The sequence below is a fragment of the Cetorhinus maximus genome, chromosome 23 (assembly GCF_964194155.1).
Source record: "Cetorhinus maximus chromosome 23, sCetMax3.hap1.1, whole genome shotgun sequence".
Lineage (NCBI taxonomy): Eukaryota > Metazoa > Chordata > Chondrichthyes > Lamniformes > Cetorhinidae > Cetorhinus > Cetorhinus maximus.
The window spans coordinates 60,081,999-60,106,382 of NC_135901.1; the positions used below are offsets into that span (position 1 = coordinate 60,081,999).

Genomic DNA, 24,384 nt, shown 5'->3' on the forward strand with positions numbered 1-24,384 from the left:
TGTCAGTGCACTGGTGGACCCTGTGTTCACATGATCGCCTGAACCCAGTCTCACAGCGAGAAATCACGAGCGGTCTCTTGTCACTGTTGATGGAACATCAGCTCCACGGATCTTTTATAACACTTCCTGCGATCCAGGCATTTAAAATATCTTCCATTGGTGTGAAATCACTGATGTGCCAACAGGTTAGATGAATCAGTGAATCCCTCCCCACACATAGAGCATGTGAATGACCTCTTCTCAGTGTGAACTCTCTGGTGTTGCAGCAGGATGGACAATCACCTGAACCTCATCCTGCAGTGAGAGCAGATAAATGGAGTGGAACCGGAGAGAATGCACTGGTGAACCATCAGTGAATGCGGGCTTTTAAAGTTCTTGGTACAATCTAAGCATTTGAACCCTTTCTCTCTTCAGTATGAACTAACTCATATGTGTGTTTGTGCGCGTGTGTGGCGGCTGCATGGACAAAGCTGTGAGTTAGGACTCAGACAAAGGGGAAGTTTGACCCTGTGGGCTAGTGGAAGGGAGGGAAGCAGCAGAGGCAGCTGATCAGATTGTCTCAATCTTAGTGAAAAAGAAGCTCCATGAGTTTCTCACACTTGTTGTTGGGGGTGAGGATGGAGGAAACAAGGGAGAGGGAGAGCCCTTCAAAAGAAATGAACTTGTCTTTGAGATAAAAAAAAGACTTGCCACAATGTGTATAACACAAAGCTGATTTAAGTGATTTTAATAATTGTAGTGAATATAATTCATATGTTTTGGAATATAACTTTTAGTTTCAGGAATTAAAGTTTCAAATGTAAATAAATGGGGGCATCAGGTTAAGAAACTGGTGAACACAAAACTGGTGCCAATGCGGCTGAAGATGTGGGTAATGGAGAGGAACTGGCTTGTGTTAGAGATATTAAAAGACTCAACTCGATCTGTTTAACACAACCTGATTTATTTGACTTTCATCCAGAATACTTATAACTGGGCTGGGGTTTATTAACATCAGCACAAACAGACCCCAATGAGCTTCAGTCCTGGATGTGATTAACAGCAAAATCCAATCACTGTAGTCACTTGTGAACTCGCTGGTGTCTCAGCAGGTTAGATGAGTTAATGAATCCCTTCCCACACTTGGAGCAGGTGAACGGCCTCTCCCCGGTGTGAACTCGCTGGTGTACAATGAGTTGAGATGGCCACCTGAACCCAGTCCCACAGTGAGAACACCTGAACGGTCTCTCGTCAGTGTGAACACGTTGATGGGACATCAGGTCCCCAGAACATTTATAGCACTTCCTGCAGTCTGGGCATTTAAAAGGTCTCTTGTCAGTGTGAACTCGCTGGTGTGACTGCAGGTGGGTTGAGGTAGCGAATCCTTTCCCACAGTTTGTGCAGGTGAACGGCCTCTCACCTGTGTGAACTCGCTGGTGTCTCAGCCAATGGGATGAGGTAATGAATCGTTTCCCACACTTTGAGCAGGTGAACGGCCTCTCCCCAGTGTGAGTGCGCTGGTGTTCAGTGAGGTGCACTGGCCTCCTGAACCCAGCCCCACACTTAGAGCACCTGAATGGCCTCTCATCAGTGTGAACCCGTTGATGACGAATCAGCTCCCCGGAACTTTTATAGCACTTCCCACAGTCTGGACATTTAAAAGGTCTCTCGTCAGAATGAACTCGCTGATGTGTCCGCAGGTTCGATGACTGAGTGAATCCCTTTCCACACTCAGAGCAGGTGAATGGCCTTTCCCCAGTGTGAGTTCTATGGTGTTGTTGTAAGTTGGATGACCTAGTGAATCCTTTCCCACATACAGAGCAGGTGAATGGTCTCTCCCCAGTGTGAACCCGCCAGTGTCTCAGCAGATCAGATGACAGAGTGAATCCCTTTCCACACTCAGAGCAGGTGAATGGTTTCTCTCCAGTGTGGCTGCACTGATGAGTTTCCAGCTTAGACAGGAAATTGCATTCTTTCCCACAATCCCCACATTTACACGATATCTCCCCATTGTGACTGCGCTTGTGTCTCAACAGACCAGATAATCGGCTGAAGCCTCGTCCACACACAGAACAGATGTGCGGTTTCTCCCCACTGTGAATGGTGCTTTTTCCTTCCATGTTCAAAATCCGATGTTATTCAGGTTACGATAAATTGGGCAACTCTGTGAGATCTTGGTGTGGTGTTTGATTTCAGTTTCCCAACTGTAAATCCTCTTCTTCTAATCCCCTGTGAAATTGATTCAAAACAGAAAAAAAGGGAGTGAGAGAGAACCCACAAAAACACAAAGGCAGGTTGTGAAATTGAGCTGAATGAATCTGGTAACTTGTGGGGCCGGCACAGGGAAAATTGACCATCAAAGCTGCTGGACCCAGCTAGTTCACTAATGCCCATCAGGACAGGGAGCCTGCCAACTGGTCAGAATCAATACAAAACTCCAGCATCTATGGAGGAAAGAGAGAGGGAGATGAAAGAGGCAAGGGGTGAAGAAGAGGGATTTTATATATCTACATTTCTACCAGAACGTTGACAGAATCTCCCAAACCCTCAAACTTTCATTAGCTAGAAGGGCCAAGGTAGCAGGTGTACGTGAACACCATCACCTCCAAGTTCCCCTCCAAGTCACACATAGACATGACTGTCTGACATCTGCTCCTGGATGAACACAAATTTCGTCCATTTAAATATTGGGAAGACTTAATTCATTGCCTTTAGTCCTGTTGGGAAATAGAGATAGTTTAATTATCTTATCTTTGTATTTGTGGGTATTAGGAATGAGTCTTAGCTTTAAAGTTTAGGTTTGATTTGTTTTTCTGTATCTGCGTGTTAAGAAAGGTCAAATATTTTAGTTTCATTTTAAAAGACTGCTTGCATTTCTAATGAGACGTTTACACTCCCTATAAAGTAAAAATAAATACGCAAGAGTAGAAACAACAGTGCTGTTGCTTAGCACTTGGGGTGGGGGGAGGGAGGCGGGTGTACAGATAGGCAGGTTCCTCCCTCAGACACACACACAGAAGAAGAAAGGCAGCAGTTTTATTTGGAACCTGTTGGAGTTCAGCTGGTTTTGAAGTTGCTGCCAGCGAGACTGGAGCAAAGGGGACAGATAGAAGTTCCAAACTAATGAAAACCCCTAAAAAGCCAGGAGAGTGGAAAAGGGGAAGACCTAAGGAGATCTTGCAGGCAAAGGATGGACAGGAACCTGGGAAAACATCCTGTTACGTGAAGTTAAGAGTGAGGGACAGAGGGAAAGGCTCCAAGCTTCAGGTTTAAAATGAGAACAATTTGCAAGAAGCAAGAAGGTTCAAAGAGACAGCTGAAGGTCTGTAATTCTTTGCTATGGGCATGTGAAGCAGTGGTGTACTGTTGACGGCTGAGTTGGTGAGAGAGAGTGCATGGAAAACAACTTGAATGCATGTGGTTACCCAGGGAGGAGGAACATTGGAAGGAGAGTTCGAAACCCTGGAGGTGAACCCTTGTGGATGGTGTCTGAGAGAAAACGTCGGTTTGGGAGCAGATTCCAAGGCGAGGTTTTGGAGAGTGGAGATTGGAAACTCTCTTGTGTAGGATGGAATTCAGTGAGACTGGTTGGCTCACGGTGAGACAAGCGTCTGGGAGGAGTTGAGGATAGATCCATAGCATCTGATTGAGGTGACATCTGTCACTTGAGGTCAGAGTGTGGTGTGTCTAACTACACGGTGCTATAGGTTTATATGGACAAGGTATTTACTGTGTACATTAAAGTATGAGATAGCTTTTGTGACTTGAGTTATCCTTACAAATCTGTATATATCTGTAAAGGTATAGGTGTGAGTGAAGGAGTATTGTAATATAGTTCATCTTTTCTTGTTGAATAAATGTTTTATTCTGCTGCTAAAAGTTCATCAGCTAACCCCTGTGCCTCTGTTCAGTAGCTACTCTCCATGTATCTATACAAACAAATAAAAGTCAGGATCCATAAATCTGGGTTCCAGTCTGGGATCAGGCTTGTCCAGGGGTAACCTCAGATGGGATCATCACAAATCCCCACTACAAACTGCACTCCCTAACCATCAATACCATCCATCTCTTTTGCAACTTTGAGGCTGAACCAGACTGTTCATAATCTTGGTGTCATATTTCACCCCAAGCTGAGATTCTGACTACAGATCAGGAAGACCGTTTCTGTCCACCTCAGTAGCTTTGCCTAACTTCACTCCTTCGCTCATCTTCTGCTGAAACTCATCCATTCCTTTGTTCCCTCCAAACCGGACTGTTCCTAGCTGCCCACATAAAGTTGGGGTCATTTTAAACTCTGCTTCCCATGTCCTTACTCACACTAAGTCTCGTTCATCCAACACCCCTGTTCTCACTGCGCTACATCGGCTCCTGGTTAAGCAGCACCTTAAGTGTTCAAATTCCATCAATGACCTAGCCCCTCACTATCTCAGTAATATCCTCCATCCCTCCCAGATATCTGGGGGTCATCCAGTTCAGGCCTATTGAGCATCCCTGATTTTAATTGACCCACCATTGGCGGCCGTGCCTTCAGCTGCCCAGGCCATAAGCTCTGGAATTCACTCCTTAGACGTCTCTGCCTCTCTCATCCTTTAAGACTCTTGATTTGACCTACCTCTTTGACCAAGCTTCTGATCATCTGCCCTGACATCTCCTTATGTGCCTCAGTTTCAATTATAGGAATGTAATATTCCTGTGAAATACTTTGGAATATTTATTATATCCAGCGTGCTATATAAATACAACTTGTTCTTGATTTGGACATATATCATCACTGAATGAAAATCCTGTAACTCCTTACCCAACACACCTTCACCACAGTGGCTGCAGCGGTTCAGGAAGAAGGCCCACCAACACCTGACCAACACACAACTGGGGATTGACAATATCTGCTGGTCTTCTTAGTAACACCCAAATACCAAGAATGGAGCTGGCAAAAAAAAATCTCGGATGAAAAGGCACCGTAGGAATATTTACTAAAACAATGTTCTTAAATGAATGGATAGTGTCCGTTTAGAACCTGATCTCCCCCAGAATCTACCTCCCTTGACAGTCTCACGTTGGAAATTGCTGGGCCCGACTGTGTTCCAAAATCCTCGGGTTGAAATACACTCCAGCTCAAACTGATGCAAGAAATAAAGACCCCCATCCAACACCCACCCAAATTCAAACCGGCTCCGAATTGGTCTGTCTGTGTTTCTAGACTCGGTTCCAAAAAAAGCAATAAAACGAAAGCAAAACTCACCAAAGCTGGGTCTGAAATTAAGGGATAAAATACTTTAAATATCTAGCAGGTCAGGCGGCATCACTCGATTGAGAAACAGATGAAGAACGGCCTTCAGATTGCATGAAAACTCTTAGCGACGGCCGCAAAGTAATGGCTGTGAACAATGCCATGCGCCCCAGAAACAGCTCGATCGGAAAGTTGTTCATTTTCCCATTGAAGATCGGTTGTCGCAATGTGCAGGTGGCAACAATGGCGCAGAGAGTTAAGGAGGTGAAGAACTGCAGAAAAATATAGGAAGACATAAAAGGTTTTCAGACTACACGGATAAATTGAAAATTAGATTAGAAATAGTGGGATGAGGGCGGATTGTGTCCCTGCTAATGGAGATAGACCGTATTCGACCTTCCGGAGCATCCTGGGTAGGATTCCCCGCCATTATTACAGAACAATAAGCCGCGCTTCTGCGCTTGCGCACCCACTCCAGGACCGAAACTTCAAGCCATCCAGAATCACCTGAACCTGCTTCCTGAAACTGGGTGTGGGAGAAGCAGGAAGAATGAGGAGAAACATTGTCATCTAACACTCATAGCAACCTCCAAAACACCTTAATTCCCGGGATAGTGAGACAGAGTTCAGAAACACTCACCAACACGATTCCAGTAAAGCATCCACGAGGAAAGGGGGATCAATGACTGTGCCTGCTCTGATATAGCCCCAGATCAGTCACTCAAACCCCAAACTCCGCCCCGTTCACAGCTCAACCTACGAGCTTGCAGCTTCCTGCACCTTGACCCCGCCCTGCCCAGGGTGTGACAATCCAAGGTGAGTCATTTGTGTAACCAGGGGAGTGGGGGAGGGGTGACCTCCCGCCTTGTGCTGTGTCTCAAATGCATGCTTCCTCTCCTCCCCCAGGGCATTCTAAACACTGCATGCAGACGGCTGGTGGACCTTGGGGATCTTCACTGACCTGCACCCAACTCACGATTCACTCTGTGAACAGCTGTTGTTCTATTATTCTGCCACACTTTCAAGTAAACATCTTCTATCATACAAGTCTTGTTTAAAACTTGTTTAATTGCAGGGCAAATGAACAAAGGCAGGGAGGTGGCACTCGGTAAATATTTCCTTTTTGGGGATAATTTCGACACGACGGGCCGAGCGGCCTTCTACTATGCTGTAACCATTCTATTATCTTCTGAGGTGTCTTTATCCCGCTGCTCCATTGCCAGTGATTCCCGGCTTCTGCTATTGTCTCTGGCTCCCTGTATAACCAAGTAATTCCCCGACTTTCCCATGCTCACCCTGTGCAGTGTGTGTCAGATTTCCTCCGGACAGCTCCCCCCATCACCGCCCCGTCCCATTTAACTATCAGCAGCTTTCTGTTTTTCTGGCTTTAGTTAAATCTTAAGAATTTCAGGATTTAGCTTCAAACTCGCCTTAACTGACTGTCATAAATCTGAAACTCTTTGCCCCACACACAAGGAACGATTATTGTGTTAAAAGCCAGAACTCAAAATGCAGCTACTATTCTCCAGATTTCACCACTTCTCCAGATTCTTCTATTTATGCACATCAGACCCGAATGGGGTTAGTTGGAAATTTAATCGTTTATTACAAAGTGAAAAGGGGACTCTTTACTCCTGAAGTTCAACAATTTTATGTCCTAATCTCTGGCCCCATTTTGTTTCTCTGTTTTCCTCTCTCATTGTGCTCTTTATTTTCTTTACTTTACATTCAGACGATTGCTAACGTGCCATTCACACCTCGTAGAGACACATCTTTTGTATTTTACTTGTCCCATTACCACTCCCTTTGATCTCGCATCATGAGAACTTCTGTCAGTTGATCTCTCCAGCCCTGTAGCCTTTCACAGACCCTTCCTTGTGTTCTTCTTCCCACCTCCCACCTTTCACTTGCTCACAGACCTGAAACGTTAATTCTGTTTCTCTCTCCACAGATTCTTCCAGACCTGCTGAGAGTTTCCAGCTTTTACTGATTTTTATCTCAGATTTTAAGTCTCCACAATATTTCCATTTTGTACAAAGCCGACACCGTGACTGATTACGCTGATTAACAAAGTAATTCATACATTCATTTCTTATTTGTAATTTATTTCTTGATCTGTGATTAATTATTGAGCTATTTATCAGTCATCAGTGCCTGTAAATGTAGTTACAATTTCATCACTTCCCTGGTTTTCCTCACACTCCCTGGCACGAATATTAAATCCTTATTAATCTTAAATGGAAAGATCAGCCCAACACCGACAGATGAGTCAGTTTAACCTCGGTGTGGGAAAGGGTTTATAAGTGGTTATTCAGGGCAAAATTAACAGACTTTTGGACAAATGTAGATGAATTAAGAAAGGCCAGCACGGATTTCTTAAAGCAAATCGGGTTGAATGGACTTGCTTGAGTTCTTTGATGAGTTAACAGAGTAGGATGATGTGAGTAGTACGGTAGATGTGCACATGAACTTCTAAAAGGGGTTTGATAAGGTGCCAAGTAACAGGCTTGTCAGCAAAGTTAAAGCCCACGGGGCGGAGGCAGCATGGGTACGAAGTTGACTGAGTGACAGGAAACAAAAAGGCCGCCCACATAATGGTGGGAATTTCACGCTGTGATATGGGTCAAATAAATCAACTTTGGGAGGGAAGAGGGAGGGAAGAGGCAGGGGAAGAGGCGGGAAAAGGGGGGGAAGGGTGGGGAAATGGTGGGGGGGGAGGGGTGGGGGGGGGGGAGACCGGGGGAAGGGGGAGAAGAGGGAGAAAGTGCGAGGGAAGAACAGAAGGATAGGTCTCTAAAAGGCTGCAGGGCGGGAGAGATTAACTGACAAAAGGTTTCATGACGCAAGGTCAAAGGGAGTGGGAATGGGACAAGTAAAAACACAAAAGATGTGCCTAGATGAGGTGTGGATGGCACTTTCGCAACCGTCTGAATGTAAAGAAAATAAAAAGCGGAATGAGAAAGGGAACAAAGACACAAAGAAACAAGAAGCAAAATGAGGGCAGAGATAACGATAGAAAATTGTTGAACTCAATTTTGATTCCTTAAGGCTGTAAAGTGCCCCAGAAGATCGAAATCACTGGGGATGGAGCAGCGGGATAAAGACACATCAGAGATTCATAGAATTATCGCAGCACAGAAGGAGGCCATTCGGCCCGTCCTGTCTGTGTTGGCCCACTGAAGGGACAATTTACCTCAAGCTACGGCCCTGCCTTTGCCCCATAGCCCAGCAATTAACCAAGATTAAACAAGTCTGAAGCAAGATTTGTATGAAAGATGATGTTTACGCGAAGCGGTAGCAAAAAAATGAAAATCAATTGGTTCACACAGTGAATTGAGGGAGGGCGCAGCATAATGTACCCGCGCAGGTCATTGAGGTTCCCGAACGGCCATCAGCCGTCTACATGCAGTGTTTAGTGGGCCCTGGGGGAGGGGAGGAAGAATCCATTTGGGACACAGCACAGGGCGGGAGGCCACCCCTCCCCCACTCCCCTGGTGACACAAAGGACTCACCTTGGATTGTCCATACCTGGACAGGGCGGGGTCAAGGTGCAGGAAGCTGCAAGCTGGTAGGTTGAGCTGTGAACTGGGCGGAGTTGGGGGTTTGAGTGACAGGTCTGGGGCTATATCAGAGCAGGCACAGTCACTGCTCCCCCTTTCCTCGTGGATGTTTTACTGGAATCGTTTTGGTAAGTGTTTCTAAACTCTGTCTCACTATCCCGGGAATGGAGGTGGATTGGAGGTTGCTGTGAGTGTTAGATTATATTGTTTCTCCTCATTCTTCCCGCTTCTCCCACTCCCAGTTCCAGGCTGCAGGTCCCGGTGGTTCTGGATGCGAGACAGTTATTTTTATCCATTTTCCGTTTATCTGTGTAGTCTGCAAATCTGTTTGTCTTCCTGTATTTTGCTGCAGTTCTACACCTCCCTGGCTCTCACTGAGCCATTGTTGCCACCTGCAGATTACGACGAGCGACCTTGGATTAGAAAAATAGACAATCGAGCGCTTTCTGGAGCACAGAACATTGTGGGAACATTGACCGCCATTTGTCAACGGCTTTCACTGAGAGTTTTCGTTCAGTCTGAAGGCAGGTCAGTGACCTGAGCCCCTTGCTCGGTTTCTTAATCGTTTTTTTCTGCCTGACCTGCTGGATATTTAAAGCATTTTACATTTTAATTTCAGATCCAACATTGCAGTTTTGCTTTCGTTTTACTGTTTTATAGAACCGAGTCTTGAAACACAGATAAAATCAAAAGACTGCTGGGAAATTGCTGAGCCCGAGGACTTTGGAACCCAGTCGGGCTCAGCAATTTCCAGTGTGAGACAGGCAAGGGAGGTAGATTCTGGGTGAGATCAGTTTGCTAAACGGACACTATCCATTCAACTTAAGAGTATTGTTTTAGTAACAAGTATTTCTGTCGTGAATTTGTATCGAAGATTTTTTGTTAACTCCATTCTTGGTATTTGGGTGTCACTAACAAGACCAGCAGATATTGTTAACCCCCAGTTGTCTGTTACAAATGCAAAAAGTGCTTGAAAAACTCAGCAGGTCTGATAGCATCTGTGGAGAGAAAGGCAGAGTTAACGTTTCCGTATGAGTCTTCAGAGCTAAAGGGAAGTAGAAACGTGGTTAAATATGTACTGTTTAAGGGGAGGGGTGGTGGGTGGAACAGGTGAAACAGATAGAAGGCCAGTGATAGGTGGAGGTAAGGGAGAGATTGCAAAGATGTCATAAGCAAAAGGTCAAGAGTTGTTAACAGTGGTGGCACTGGCTAAAGGAGGTGCTAATGGTGACATTAAGAGTGGAATGTAGAATATGATAATGGCTGGACTAGGGTAAGCACTCTGCAAAGTGAAAGATGGTCCGAGTGGGGGTGGGGTGGTGGGGGGGGAGGGAATGGTAGTGTGGAAAAAAATCGAAAATAGTCTGAAAGCTAGGGATAAAACAATGAATAAAAATTGAAGTAAATTTAAAAAATAATAATAATGTAAATAAGTGGGGAAAAAATTAAATTGAAAAATAAAAATGAATATAGAAAAAAGGTGGATCAAAAATGGGTGGGGAGGGAGGAATGAGTTCATGATCTGAAGTTATTGAACTCAATATTAAGTCTGGAAGGCTGTAAAGTGCATAATCGGAAGGTGAGCTGCTGTTCCTCCAGTTTATGTTGAGCTTCACTGGAACATTGCAGCAAGCCAAGGATGGAGATGTGGGCATGAGAGCAAGGTGGAGTGTTGAAATGGCAAGCGACAGGGAGGTCTGGGTCTTGCTTGCGGACAGACTGAAGGTGTTCCGCAAAGAGGTCACCCGTCTGCGTTTGGTCTCTCCAATCTAGAGGAAACCGCATTGGGAGCAAGGAATGCAGTAGACTAAATTGAGGGAAGTGCAAGTGAAGTGTTGCTTCACTTGAAAGGAGCGTTTGGGCCCTTGGACAGTGAGGAGGGGGGAAGTAAAGGGGCAGGTGTTGCACCTTCTGTGGTTGCATGGGAAGGTGCCGTGGGAGGGGGCGTTGAGGTGTAGGGGGTGATGGCGGTGTGGACCAGGGTCTCCCGGAGGGAACAGTCCCTATGCAATGCTGACAGGGGGGTGAAGGGAAGGTGTTTGGTGGTAGCATCATGCTGGAGTTGGCGGAGAGTGTTCCTTTGAATGCGGAGGCTGGTAGGGTGAAAAGTGAGGTCAAGGAGGACCCTATCATGGTTCTGAGAGGGAGAGGAAGGCATGAGGGCAGAGGCATGGGAAATGGGTCAGATACAGTTGAGGGTCCTGTCAACCACCCTGGGTGGGAAAACCCGGTTATGGAAGGAAGACATGTCAGAGGAATGGTTTTGCAAAATGGCATCATTGGATCAGATATGATGGAGGCAAAGGAACTGAGAGAATGGGATGGAGTCCTTACAGGAAGCAGGGTGTGAGGAGCTGTAATTAAGGTAGCTGTGGGAGTCGGTGCACTTGTAATGGATATTGGTGAACAGTCTATCACCAGAAATTGAGACAGAGAAGTCAAGGAAAGGAAGGGAAGTGTCAGTGATGGACCACGTGAAAGTGATGGAGGGGTGGAAATTGGAAGCAAAATTGATAAAAAAAAAATTTCCAGGTCCGGACAAGAGCATGAAGCAGCACCAAAACTGTCATCGATGTACCAAAAAAAGAGTTGTAGGAGGGGGCCTGAGTAATACTGGAACAAGGAATGTTGCACATACCCCAAAGGGACAGGCATAACTGGGGCCCATGCGGGTACCCGTAGCCATACCTTTTATTTGGAGGAAGTGAGCCAAGTTTAAGGAGAAATTGTTCAGTGAGAGAACTAGTTCAGCCAGACGGAGGAGAGTAGTGGTGGATGGGGGTTGTTCGGGCCTCTGTTCAAGGAAGAAGCGGAGAGCCCTCAGACCATCCAATCCCTCTACACCTCCATCCCCCAACAACTCTGAAGAGTCATACGGACTCGAAACGTTAACTCAGTCTTTCTCTTCACAGATGCAGCCAGACCTGCTGAGTTTTTCCAGCGTTTTTTGTTTTTGTTTCAGATTTCCAGCATCCACAGTATTTTGCCTTTATCCCAGTTGTGTGTTGATCAGGTGTTGGTGGACCTTATTCCTGAACCGCTGCAGTCATTGTGGTGAGGTGCTCCCACGATGCTGTTTGGTAAGGTGTTAAAGGATTTTCACTCAGTAATGATATATGTCCAAATTAACGACAACTTGTATTTATTTAGCACCCTGGGTAAAATAAAACCTTCCAATGTAGTTCACAGGAATATTATTGTGCAATATTTAGTATTGAGGCACATAAGGAGACATCAGGGCAGATTATCAAAAGCTTGGTCATAAGGTAAGTTATAAGAAGAGTCTTAAAGGATGAGAGAGAGTCAGAAAGGTGAAAGGACGGAATTCCAGAGCTTATGGCTTGGACATCTGAAGGCACGGTCATCAATGGTGGGTCAATTAAATCAGGGATGCTCAATAGGCCAGAACTAGATTAGCCCAAATATCTGGGAGGGATGTAGGTTGGAGGATATTATAGAGATAGTGAGGGTCGTGACACTGAAGGATTTCAGAACAAGGTTGAGAATTTGAACATTGGGGTTCTGCTTAACCAGCAACCTATTTAACTCAGTGAGCACAGGGTTGTTGCATGAACGAGATTTGGTGCAAGTAAAGACTTGGTATGCAGAGTTTTGAATGACTCCATCTTTACGTGGGCAAATCAAAATAGTTCAGTTTAGAGGGAACAAAGAAATGGATGAGTTTCAGCAGCAGATGAGCTGAGGCAGGAGTGCATTTAGGCAAAGTTACTGAAGTGGAAAGAGACAATCTTAGTGATATGTGGTCAGAAGCTTGGGGTGAAGTGTGACACCAAGATTGTGAACAGTCTAGTTCAGCCTCAAAGAGATGGCATTGATGGCTAGGGAGTGGAGTTTTTGGCGGGGACTGAAGACAATGGCTTCACTCTTCCCAATATTTGAATGGGGGAAATTTCTGTTCATCCAGTACTGGATGTCAGACAAGTCAGGACGGTGTGTGACTTGGAGGTGATGGTGTTCACATACACATGCTACCCTGGGCCTTCGATGTGATAGAGGATGAGGGTTTTGAGATTTTGTCAAAGAGCTGTTAGAGGTTTAGATATATTCAATCGCTCTCCTTCTGCCCCCCATTCTCCCACCTCCCTCCCTCTTTCCTCCCACAGATTCTGGAGTTTTATATAGGTCCTGGCCACTTGGCAAGTTTCCTTCCCTGAAGGACATTAGTAGACAATTGTGTTTTTACAGCAATCAGCAGCTTTCATGGGCACTTGTTCCTAGTGCTGGCCCCACAAATTACCGGATTCATTCAGATCAGCTTCACAACCTGCCTTTGTGTTTTTGTGGGTTCTCTCTCACTCACCTTTGTTTGTTTTAAACTATTTTCACAGGGTTTGCAGTCCGGAATCCCAAACCCAACATCACATCAGGATTTGAGGGTGTCGCCCAATTTATCGTAACCCAAATATCATCAGATTTTAAATATGGAAGTTAAAAGCACCATTCACGGTGGAGAGAAACCGTACACATGCTCTTTTTGTGGACGAGGCTTCAGCCGATCATCTGACCTGTCGAAACACAAGCGCAGTCACACTGGAGATAATCCATGGAAATGTGGGGACTGTGGAAAGAGGTTCAATTATCCATCCCAGCTGGAAATTCATTGGCGTTCTCACACTGGAGAGAGGCCTTTCACATGTTCAGTGTGTGAGAAGGGATTTTCTGATTCATCCACCCTACAGAGACACCTGCGAGTTCACACTGGGGAGAAGCCATTCACCTGCTCTGAGTGTGGGAAGGGATTCGCTCAGTTGTTCACCCTGCTGACTCACCAGCGAGTTCACACAGGGGAGAGGCCATTTACCTGCACTGTGTGTAAAAAGGGATTTGCTGATTCATCTACTCTACTTAAACATAAGCGATTTCACACTGGGGAGAGGCCATTCACCTGCTCCGAGTGTGGGAAGGAATTCACTCAGTCATCCCATCGGCTGAGACACCAGCGGGTTCACACTGGGGAGAGGCCATTCATCTGCTCCACGTGTGGAAAGGGTTTTTCTGATTCAACTACCCTACTGAGTCACCAGAGAGTTCACACTGGAGAGAGGCCATTTACCTGCTCCGACTGTGGGAAGGGATTCACTCAGTCATCCCATCTGCTGTCACACCTGCGAAATCACACTGGGGAGAGGCCGTTCATCTGCTCCGAGTGTGGGAAGGGATTCACTCAGTCATCCCATCTACTGAGACACCAGCGTGTTCACACTGGGGAGAGGCCGTTTACCTGCTCCGAGTGTGGGAAGGGATTCACTCAGTCATCCACCCTGCTGAGACACCAGCGAGTTCACACTGGAGAGAGGCCATTTACCTGCTGCGAGTGTGGGAAGGGATTCATTCGATCATCCCACCTGCTGAGACACCAGCGAGTTCACAAGTAACTGCTTGGCTTGGATTTAGTTCCTAATGATCTTCTTGTCTGAAGCATATTCAGTGGAGTGTGTTTCTTCTGATGTTAATAAACTCCAGTCCAGTTACAGATTCTGTATAAAATTCAAATAAATCAGCTTTATGTTAAACACAGTGTGTTGAGTCTTTTTAAGATCTCTACCACAAGTTTCTTCCTTTTAAAGGTCTCTGCCTCTTCTCTGTCTCCTCTATCCTCACCTCAAACATGTGTGAGGAGCTCATGGTGCTTGTTTGTCACTAAGATTCAGACAACCCGATCAGCTGCATCTGCTGCTTCCCTCACCTCCACTAGCCCAACGGGCAAATTGTCTCTAAAGATTCCCCCTTGTCAGAGCCCTGAACTCACATGTTTCTCCCCATCTCCTCTCATATTCTCTCAAAGCTCTCTGTGTGCACCACCTGCTCCCTCGACTCTATTCCTATAAAACTACATACCACTGAACTTCCCCATGCTTGCTGACATTGTCAATGGTTCTCTTTTCAGGTACTGTCCCTCTCTCCTTTAAATCTTCCACTATTACAACTGTCCTTAAATAAAAACAAACTCTTCACTCCTCCATCTTTGCATGCTGTCGCCCCATCTTCAGCCTCACTTTCCTTTCAACGAACCTTAAACGTTTTGATATCTCCCAAATCCGTGTCCATCTTTCACAGAACTCCAGATTTGAATCCCTCCAATCAGGTTTCTGCCCCACCACAGTTCCAAAACAATTCCTATCAAAGCCACAAATGACATCATTTGCAGCTGTGACAAAGGTAATCCTTCCCTTCTGGTCCTTCGCAACCTGTCTCACCTTCTGGGAGCGGAGACAGGCAGACATGCGAGGGACACCTCTACTCGGGCAGTGGGCTGAGTTTGAAAACAATCCAAGAGTGACATCAGAGGGAAACTGTAAGTTCATTGGTTGATGAGAAGCTGCTATTAGGGAGTGTGTTTAAATAGCTTAGAACTAGAAAAACGTTTCATTTATAAAGAAGTAGTTACTTGGATTTCAGTAAGGAACAGTAGCAATAGGGAATTAAATTTAAATCAAGTCAAAGTGAAATTGTGTACTTAAGTAAACCAAAGCAAGATGAAGTTAGCGGAAGTGTAGTAACATTACGTTTCTAGTAATTTATTCTACTTACTCTAAGTCTAATAAATTAGAAGGAAATAAAATTGGCAACAGGAAGTAGTAATGAGACGAGAAGGCAGGAGAAACAAAGCAGAGCATTGAGTATGCTTCGAATACGGAATTATGTCAAAAAGACAAAGTTAAGGGCGCTCTACCTGAATGCGTGCAGCACTTGCAATAAAGTAGATGATCTAAATGCACATAGAGAGGTAAATGGGTATGGTATTATTGCCATTATGGAAACATGGCTGCATGGTGACCAAGACTAGGAACTGAATATTCAAGGATATTCGACATTCAGAAGGACAGGCAAGAAGGGAAAGGAGGTGGAATTGTGCTAATAAGGGATGAGATCAGTGCATTAGTAAGGGAGGATCTCAGTTCAGAAGAACAATGTGTGGAATCTGTTTGGGTGGAGCTAAGAAACAGCCAAGGGCAGCACAGACATTGGTTGGAGTTGTTTATAGGCCACCAAATAGTAATGGCAATGTATTAATCAGGAGATGAGAGAAGCATGTAGCATAGGCAATACAGAAATCATGGGTGACTTCAATCTGCATATAGACTGGGTAAACCAATTGAGCACTAATGCGGTGGAAGACGAGTTTCTGGAATGTGCTGGGGATGGTTTTCAAGAGCAATATGTTGAGGAGCCAACTAGAGGATAGGCTCTTTTAGATCTCACATTATGTAAGTAAATAGGACTAATTAATAATCTTGTTCTTAAAGAACCTTTCAGGATGAATGAATACAACTTTGCAGTATTTTATATTATGTTTGAAAATGTGGTCGTTCACTCTGAAGCAAGGGTGCTCAAGATGAGTGAAGGAAATCATGAAGGCATGAGTGACAAATTGGCTGACATAGAATGGGAAAATACATTAAAAGGTACATAGGCAATATATAGTCGTAAAAGAATAATTAAATAGTTTACAGCACATACACGCTTCTTCAAGGTGCAAAACCCCCAAAAGGTCACTCAACCATGGCTGACAAAGGAAGTTAAGGATTGTATGAGATTTAAAGAAAAGGCTTATAAAGTTGCAAGAAGTAGTTGTAAGCCTGAGGATTGGGAGGTTTTTTAAGAATACAGCAAAGGCAATTGGTAAAGAAAGGGAGAGTAGCAAATGTATGCAATCTAGAAAAAGATGAAAACAGACTCTAAAAGCTTCTATATGTTTGGATTAGGCAAATGTGGGTCCATTGCATGCAGAGTCAGGAGAATTCATGATGGAGAATAGAGAAATAGCAGAGAAACCAAATGATAAATTTGTGTCTGTCTTCACTGAGGAAGATACAGGAAATCTCCCAAATTTCGAGATCCAAGGGACTAGGGAGAATAAGGAGTTGAAGGACATTAGTATATGTAAGTATGGGATTGAAAGTTGATAAGTCACCGGGACCTGATATTCTCCATCCTGGAGTGTTGAAAGAGGTGGCTATAGAGATAGTGGATGCATTGGTGATCACCTTCCAAAATCCTATAGATTCTGGAATTGTTCCTCAAGATTAGAAGGTAGCAAATGTCGCCTCATTATTAAAGAAAGGAGAGAGAGAGAAAATAGAACTACAGACCTGTTAGCCTTACACCAGCAGTAGGGAAAATGCTAGAATCTATTATAAAGGATGTGATAAATGGATACTGGGATAATCATGATCTGATTGGGCATGGTCAGCATGGATTTGCGAATGGGAAATCATGTTTGACGAACTTGTTGGAGATTTTTGAGGAAGCTACTAACAAAATTGATAAAGGAGAGTCGATGGACGTAATATACTTGATTTTCAGAAGGCTTTTGTTAAGATCACCGACAGGAGGTTGATTAACAATATAAATGCACATGCGATAGGAGGCAATGTACTGGCATGAATTAAGGATTGGCGAACAGGCAGAAAGCAGAGTATGAATAAAGGGGTAATTCTCACATTGGTAGGCTGTGACTAGTGGAGTACCGCAAGGATCAGTACTTAGGTCCCAGATGGTCACAGTATATATCAATGATTTGGATGTGGGGACCAAATGTAATACTTCCAAGTTCATGGACGATACAAAGCTAGGCTGGAATGTGTGTTGGGAGGAAGATGTAAAGCAGCTACAGGAGGATTTGGACAGACGTAGTGAGTGGGTAAGAACATGACACATGGAATATAATGTGGAAATATGTGAGGTTATCCACTTTGGTAGAAGGAACAGGTGTGCAGAGTATTTCCTGAATGCTAATAGATTAGAAAGTCTAGATGTACAAAGGGACCTTGGTGTCCTTGCCCATAAGTCACTGAAGGCTAGCATGCAGGTGCAGCAAGTTGTTAGGAAGGCGAATGGAATGATAGCCTTTATCACAAGAGGATTTGAGTACAAGAGTAGTGAAGTGTTGCTTCAATTGTATAGAAGCTTGGTTAGATCACACCTGGAGTACTGTGTGCAGTTTTGGTCCCCTTACCTCAGAAGGATATTATTAGAGGGAATGCAACGAAGGTTCACCAGGCTTGTTCCAGGGATGGCGGGGCTGTCTTATGAAGAGAGATTGGGCAAACTGAGCCTGTATTCTCCAGAGTTTCGAAGCATGAAAGGCGATCTCATTGAAACCTACAGAATACTTAAAGAAATAGACAGGGTTGATGCAGGTCAGATGTTTCCCCTGGTTGGGGAGTTGAGAACCAGGGGACAAAATTTCAAAATAAGGGGGAAGCTACTTAGGGCCGAGGTGAGGAGAAATTTCTTTACTCAGGCGGTTGTGAATCTTTGGAATACTTTACCCCAGAGGGCCGTGGAAGCTCAGTCATTGAGTGTGTTTAAGGTAGAGATTGAGATTTCTAATTAACAATAATGTAAAGGGTTATGGAGATAGTGTGGGTAAAAGGTATTGAAGTGTTTGATTGGCCATGATCGTATTGAATGGTGGAGCAGGCTGGACGGGCTGAATGGCCTTTCCTTGTTCCTATGTTCCTATGTCTGCAGTGGGACCCATCCCCCCAGGCCTTGGCTTCTGTGTGATGTTCTGAATGATGACAGTACTAACCTTCTCCCTGTCCTAACCCACCTTCCAGTTCATTTATTGAAACCAGGGACACTCCTTGTTCTAAGGTAACGGCAAAATACTGCAGTTTTGGAAATCTGAAACAAAAACAAAAAATGTTGGAAAAACTCAGCAGGTCTGGAGAGAAAGACAGAGATAACATTTCGAGGTCGTTTGACTTCTTCACAACCTTGTTCTAATGGTGACTTTCCCTGTCTGCCTCGTCATTCCTTGAATTGTCTGTACATCGTTTTAATATGTTCCCATGTTTCACTAACAAATATTGAAATGTCTGCTCCACACCCACAGGGTTTCATCTGTTTAAAGCCACAAACAGAAATGTCCAGTTTTCTCCTGGAGTTTGTGACAAATCAGCTTTCAGAATGATGCAGAGTTTCAGCCAATGAGGGAGAACCGGGCTCAGCCCCGCCCCTCATTCACTCTGATTGGCTGGAGGAACAGCCGCTCCAGCCACTCCCACTGGGTAATCCAGCCGCAAAGATTCACAAAAAGCTAAAAGCTACTGCGGATGCTGCTTGCCATTTTAACACTCCACCCTGTTCTCTTGCCCACATGTCTGTCCTTGGCTTGCTGCATTGTTCCAGTGAAGCCCAACGCAAACTGGAGGAACGGCACCTCATCTTCCGACTAGGCACTTTACAGCCTTCCGGGCTGAATATTGAATTCAACAACTTTAGATCTTAAACTCCCCCTCCCACCATCCCCATCCCATTTCTTCCCCTTCCCTTTTTTTTCAATAATTTATATAGATTCTTCTTTTCCCACCTATTTCCATTATTTTTAAATCTACAACTAATACCTTGTTAGTCTTTCCACCCCACCCCCACTAGAGCTGTACCTTGAGTATCCTGTCTTCCATTCTTAATTAGCACTTTTCTTAGATAATATCACCTCCTTCAACACCTCTTTGATCCTTTTGTCTGTGACATCTTTTGAATATCTGCTCCTATCACTGCTTGCTTGTCCCCACAACCACCCCACCCTCAACTTCTCTCTCCCCCCGCCCCCCACCTTAGACCAGCTTATATTTCACCTCTCTCCTAACGATACGTCAGTTCTGCCGAAGGGTCATGAGGACTCGAAACGTCAACTCTTTTTTTCTCCACCGATGCTGCCAGACCTGCTGAGTTTTTCCAGGTAATTCTGTTTTTGCCTAAGATTCACAAGCCTGGCTCCTGGTAGGAAGAACAGCGTTTAGGAAGATAAATTGGAGAAATTAGGACTGTTTTCATTAGAGAAAAGAAGGTTAGAGGAGATTTGATAGAGGTATTCAAAATCAAGTGAGGGCCAGACAGCGTAGATAAGGAGAAACTGTTCCCACTCATCAAAGGATTGAGAACAGGAGGGCAGTTTTAAAGTGATCAGTAAAAGAATCAACAATTATATGAAGAAAAACCTTTCACGCAGTATCTGGTTATGGTCTGAAATGCTTTGTGTGGGAGTGTGGTGGAGGCAAGTCCAGCTGAAGCATTCTGGAGGGAGTTAGGCTGTTGTCTGAAAAGGAAGAATGTACAGGGTCACAGGGAAACGGCGGGAGAATAGAACTGGGTGAGTTGCTCATTCAGAGAGCCAGTGCAGACACGATGGGTCAAATAGTCTCCTTCAGCACCAAACCAAATCTATAATGTGGTCAAATTGTTGGTTAATTCTGACAGTCAATCTCTATCAATATGTCTGTAACAGGCCAACACACCATTGTTCTCCCAGTTTTACATTCTAACAGGAAGTTCCAGGTGTTTGTAGCGCTGTGATCTTGTGGTGTGGGCAATAACAGTAAGTCTTCTCTGTCAATCATGTGGAAAGGGTCTGATGTATGTAGAATGACATGGTCAGCAAGAAACAGTCTGTGTGAGAGTCAATGGAATATGATTGTGTCATAGTTCAATGATTCCTGATTGCTTACTGAATGAGTCCTATAAGTGAGGGTGAGTTTCTGCTCGCATTGGCATTGCAAAATAAGAGAGACAAGGTCGATCTCCTACCATCAGCATCCTACAATAATGGATATATTGGCCAAGGCTTTATTGAATCTGTTTCGATAAGTTTGCCACAGACTAACACACAGTTGTTCTGCTGTGCTTTATATTTTAATGGAAATTAGCAGACATCTTTACTGTATGAGCTTGTGTAGTGGCGATAATGTCTTCACTCTTCTCTGTTGATCTTATCCAGAAGGGCTGCTATAAAAAGGACTTGGTCCGTAAGATACAGTCACTGTGAGAGTGATAATGAAACATGTGTGTCAAAGTTCAGTGACACCTGATCACTCACCGAGTGAGTGAGTCTGTGAAAATGTAACTGAAATAATCACAGCTCCTGCAGGTAATTCTCTGGCTACAATGAGATTGATAAGAAAGGAATCAGGAGCATGTAGTCCCACCCAGCTGGACACCAGTGGAGAGGCATTGGAGGAGGATGGTTTGGTCAATGGTGTCAAAGACCACAGACAGGCCGAGAAGGACAATGAGGGGGAGGTTACCTTTGTCACATTCACAGAGAGTGTAATCTTTGACTTTGATAAGAGCTGTTTCGATACTGTGGCTGGGACTGAAATCTTATTGCACAGAATGAAACATGGAGTTCCAGGAAAGGTGGGGATGGATTTGGGAGGTGACAAGGATTTTGGAGAGGAAAAGGTGGAGAGAGATGGGGAGATAGTTTGCAAGGGCATTGGGGTGAAAAGTTGTTTTTATTGAGGAGTGAGTGATGATGGCAGGTTTGAAGGAGAGGGGGAGCCCTTCAAAGGAAACAACTTGTGTTTGAGATATTGAAAAGACTCAATGCACTGTGTGTTTAACACAAAGCTGATTTATTTGATTTTTATCCAGAATGTTAACCCAAATTACAGGGCTGGAGTTAACTAACAACAGCAGAAACAGACCACCCTGAACAGTGTTCAATCCTGGATGAGATTAACAGCAAAATCCAATCATTGTAGTTACTTGTGAACTCACTGATGGCTCAGCAGCTGGGATGAGGTAGTGAATCTGTTCCCACACTCAGAGCAGGTGAACTGCTTCTCCCCACATGAACTCGCTGGTGATTATGCAGGTGGGATGACCGAGTGAATCTCTTCCCACACTCGGAACAGGTGAATGGCCTCTCTCCAGTGTGAACCCGCTGGTGATTCTGCAGGTGGGATGACCGAGTGAATCCCTTCCCACACTCAAAGCAGGTGAACGGCCATTCCCCAGTGTGAACTCGCTGGTGTGTCAGCAGGTGGGATGACCAAATGAATCCCTTCCCACACTCAAAGCAGGTGAACGGCCATTCACCAGTGTGAACTCGCTGGTGTGCAGTGAATTCTGCTGATAGCATGAACCCAGCCCCACAGTGAGAGCATCTGAATGGTCTCTTGTCAGTGTGAACATGTTGATGGGACATCAGTTCCCCAGAACTTTTAGAGCACATCCCAGAATCTGGGCATTTATAAGGTCTCTCCCCAGTGTGAACTCTCTCATATCTCAGAACATGGGACAATTGAGTGAATCTCTTCCCCCACTCAGAGCAGGTAAACAGTCTCTCTCCAGTGTGAATTCGCTGGTGTACAGAGAGTTGAGATAATTCCCTGAACCCAGTCGCACAGTGAGAGCACCTGAATGGTCCCTCGTCAGTGTGAACACGTTGATGGGACATCAGGTTCCAGGAACTTTTATTGCATTTCCCACACTCTGGGCATTTAAAAGGTCTCTCGTCAGTGTGAACTCGCTGGTGTATCAGCAGGTGGGATAACCAAGTGAATCCCTTCTCACAGTCCCCACATTTCCACGTTTTGTCCCCACTGTGAACAGTGCTTTTTCCTTCCATGTTCAAAATCCGAAGATATTCAGATTCCGATAAATTGGGCGATTCCGTCAGATCCTGATGGGATGTTTGGTTTGAGTTCCTTGACTGCAAGTTCTTCCCTTCTAGTACCTTGTGAAATTCATTTAAAACAGAATGAAAGGAGAGAGAGAGAACCCATGAAAACACATAGGCAGGTTGTGAAATTGAGTTGAATGAATCTGGGAATTTGTGGGGCCGGCACGAGGAAAAAGTGACCATGAAAACTGCTGGATTGTCATAAAAACCCAACTGGTTCACTAATGTCCTTCAGGGAAGGGAACCTGCCACCCAGTCTGGGCCTACACAAGACTCTGGTCTCTATGGGATGGGGGGAGGGGGAGAGAGGAAGAGAGAGAGAGCGAGCGAGAGAGCAAGCGAGAGAGAGAGCGAGAGAGAGCGCGAGAGAGAGCGCAAGAGAGAGAGCGAGAGAGCGAGCGAGAGAGAGCGAGATAGAGAGCGAGAGAGAGAGCGAGAGAGAGATCGGAGCAGCAGGCAGGAAATGAGAGGGATGTTATTTGCCTAAAACCCAACCAGAGCTTTGACGAAACCTCCACCTATAGCAGGGGTGGGGAATCCACGGCCCGTGGGCTGGATCTGGCCCGTTGCTCAATTTTATCCGGCCCACAGCATGAGTTCTAAAATTAAAATTAGCTCCGATGTTCTGTGTAGAGTCTGAACACAGCACCAGATCTCTCTATTGCCAAAATGACTTTGTTTTCAGGTTGTCTCAGTCTCTACTTTTAGTGAGCTCTGTACAAACTCATCATGACAGCACGGCTGCTCGTTTGTCTCTGTAACTGACCACGATGCTGCGGGAAAACAATGAAGTCCCGGGTGAACTTTCAGACAGTGTTAGACTTCTGGGTTAGGAAACTCGCCGTCCAATTTCGACAAAAAGAATGGCACCTGGAACGCTGAGAAACATTATGTTTGGCTGTGGTTGCTGTTCTGTGGGAAGAGCTCCAAATCGGCAGATGACAAGTTGACAATGTAGTTCTATGTACTAAAGCTCCAGCCACAATGTTCATTTTTATGTGTGTGTGGCCCGCAACTGATTTTGTCTATGTGTGAATGGCCCGTGATAAGAAAAAGGATCCTCACCCCGACCTGGAAGTACGAGGGTAGCAGGTGTATGTGAACACTATCACCTCCAAGTTCCCCTCCAAGTCAAACACCGTCCTGACTTGTCTGACATCCAGTACTGGATGAGCAGAAATTTCATCCATTTAAGTATTGGGAAGACTGAAGCCATTGTCTTCAGCCCCCACTACAAGCTCAATCCCGAGCCAACGATTCCATCCCTCTCCCTGCCAACCAGACAGTTCACAACCATGGTGAAATATTTCACCCCAAGATGAGCTTCCAGCCACATATCCACATCATCACCAAGACCGTCTATTTCCACCTCAGCAATAAAAACAGAAAATGTTGGAAATACTCAGCAGGTCAGGCAGCATCTGTGAAGAGAACGAGAGTTAATGTTTCAGGTTCTGATGAACCTTGCTCAGAACTGGGGAAAGATAGAAATGTAATAGGTTTTGAGTCAATGAAAGGGGGATTGTGAGGGAAGAACAAAAGGGAAGGTCTGTGATTGGGTGGATCCACCTCAGTAACATCGCCTGGCTTTGCCTCTGCCTCAGCTCAACCATTTCTGAAACTCTCATCCATTCCTTTATTCCCTCTAGACATGACGATGCTGACACTTTCCTATCCAGCCTCCCACATACAAACTCCATAAACCTGAGATCATCCAAAACTTCACTCTCTGTATCACAGAGTTGTTTGAGCAGTGAAGACCATTCGGCCCTTCCTGTCGGTGCCAGCTCTCCAAATGAGCAATTCACTTAGTGCCAATCCCTCACTTTCTCCCTGTAACCCTGCACATTCTTCATTTTCAGGTATCATCCAATTTCCTCTTGAATACCTAAATTGAAGCTGCCTTCACCACACTCTCAGACAGCATATCTTAACCACTCGCTGTGTGAAAAAGTTTCTCCTCATGTCTACATTGATTCTTTTTTTCTTAAATCTGTGCTCTCTTGTTCTCGATCCTTCTACCAATTGGAACAGTTTCTCCCTCTCCACTCTGTCCAGACCCCTCAGATTTGAAGATGTATTCAAAATCATAAGTAAGTCTCACTCCCACATCACCACTCTGCTCATTGAGGCTCCCAGTGAAGCAACACCTCAATTTTAAAATTCTCATCCTTGTT

General features: G+C 45.0%; 2 protein-coding genes across 4 annotated transcripts in view; both read right to left on the reverse strand.

Moving 5' to 3' along the window:
- Nucleotides 1-24,384, reverse strand: part of LOC144698328 (uncharacterized) — a 694,970-nt gene that overhangs the window by 147,367 nt on the left and 523,219 nt on the right. The gene's annotated exons all lie outside the window — the stretch shown is intronic.
- On the reverse strand, nt 925-2,152 carry LOC144698325 (uncharacterized). The gene is made up of 2 exons (XM_078570281.1): nt 1,888-2,152; nt 925-1,719 (listed from the first exon to the last, which is right to left on the reverse strand). Exons 1-2 carry the CDS (start codon nt 2,097-2,099, stop codon nt 1,062-1,064), a joined length of 870 nt encoding a protein of 289 aa, XP_078426407.1. The 5' UTR covers nt 2,100-2,152; the 3' UTR covers nt 925-1,061.

What these genes read in the sequence shown, in the direction of transcription:
- LOC144698325 (XM_078570281.1), bottom strand. Translation starts at nt 2,099, where the DNA reads ATGGAAGGAAAAAGCACCATTCACAGTGGGGAGAAACCGCACATCTGT. An exon ending in ACTGGAGAGAAACCATTCAC is followed by an intron (nt 1,720 to 1,887) that starts CTGCTCTGAGTG and finishes AAGGCCATTCAC; the next exon opens with CTGCTCTGAGTGTGGAAAGG.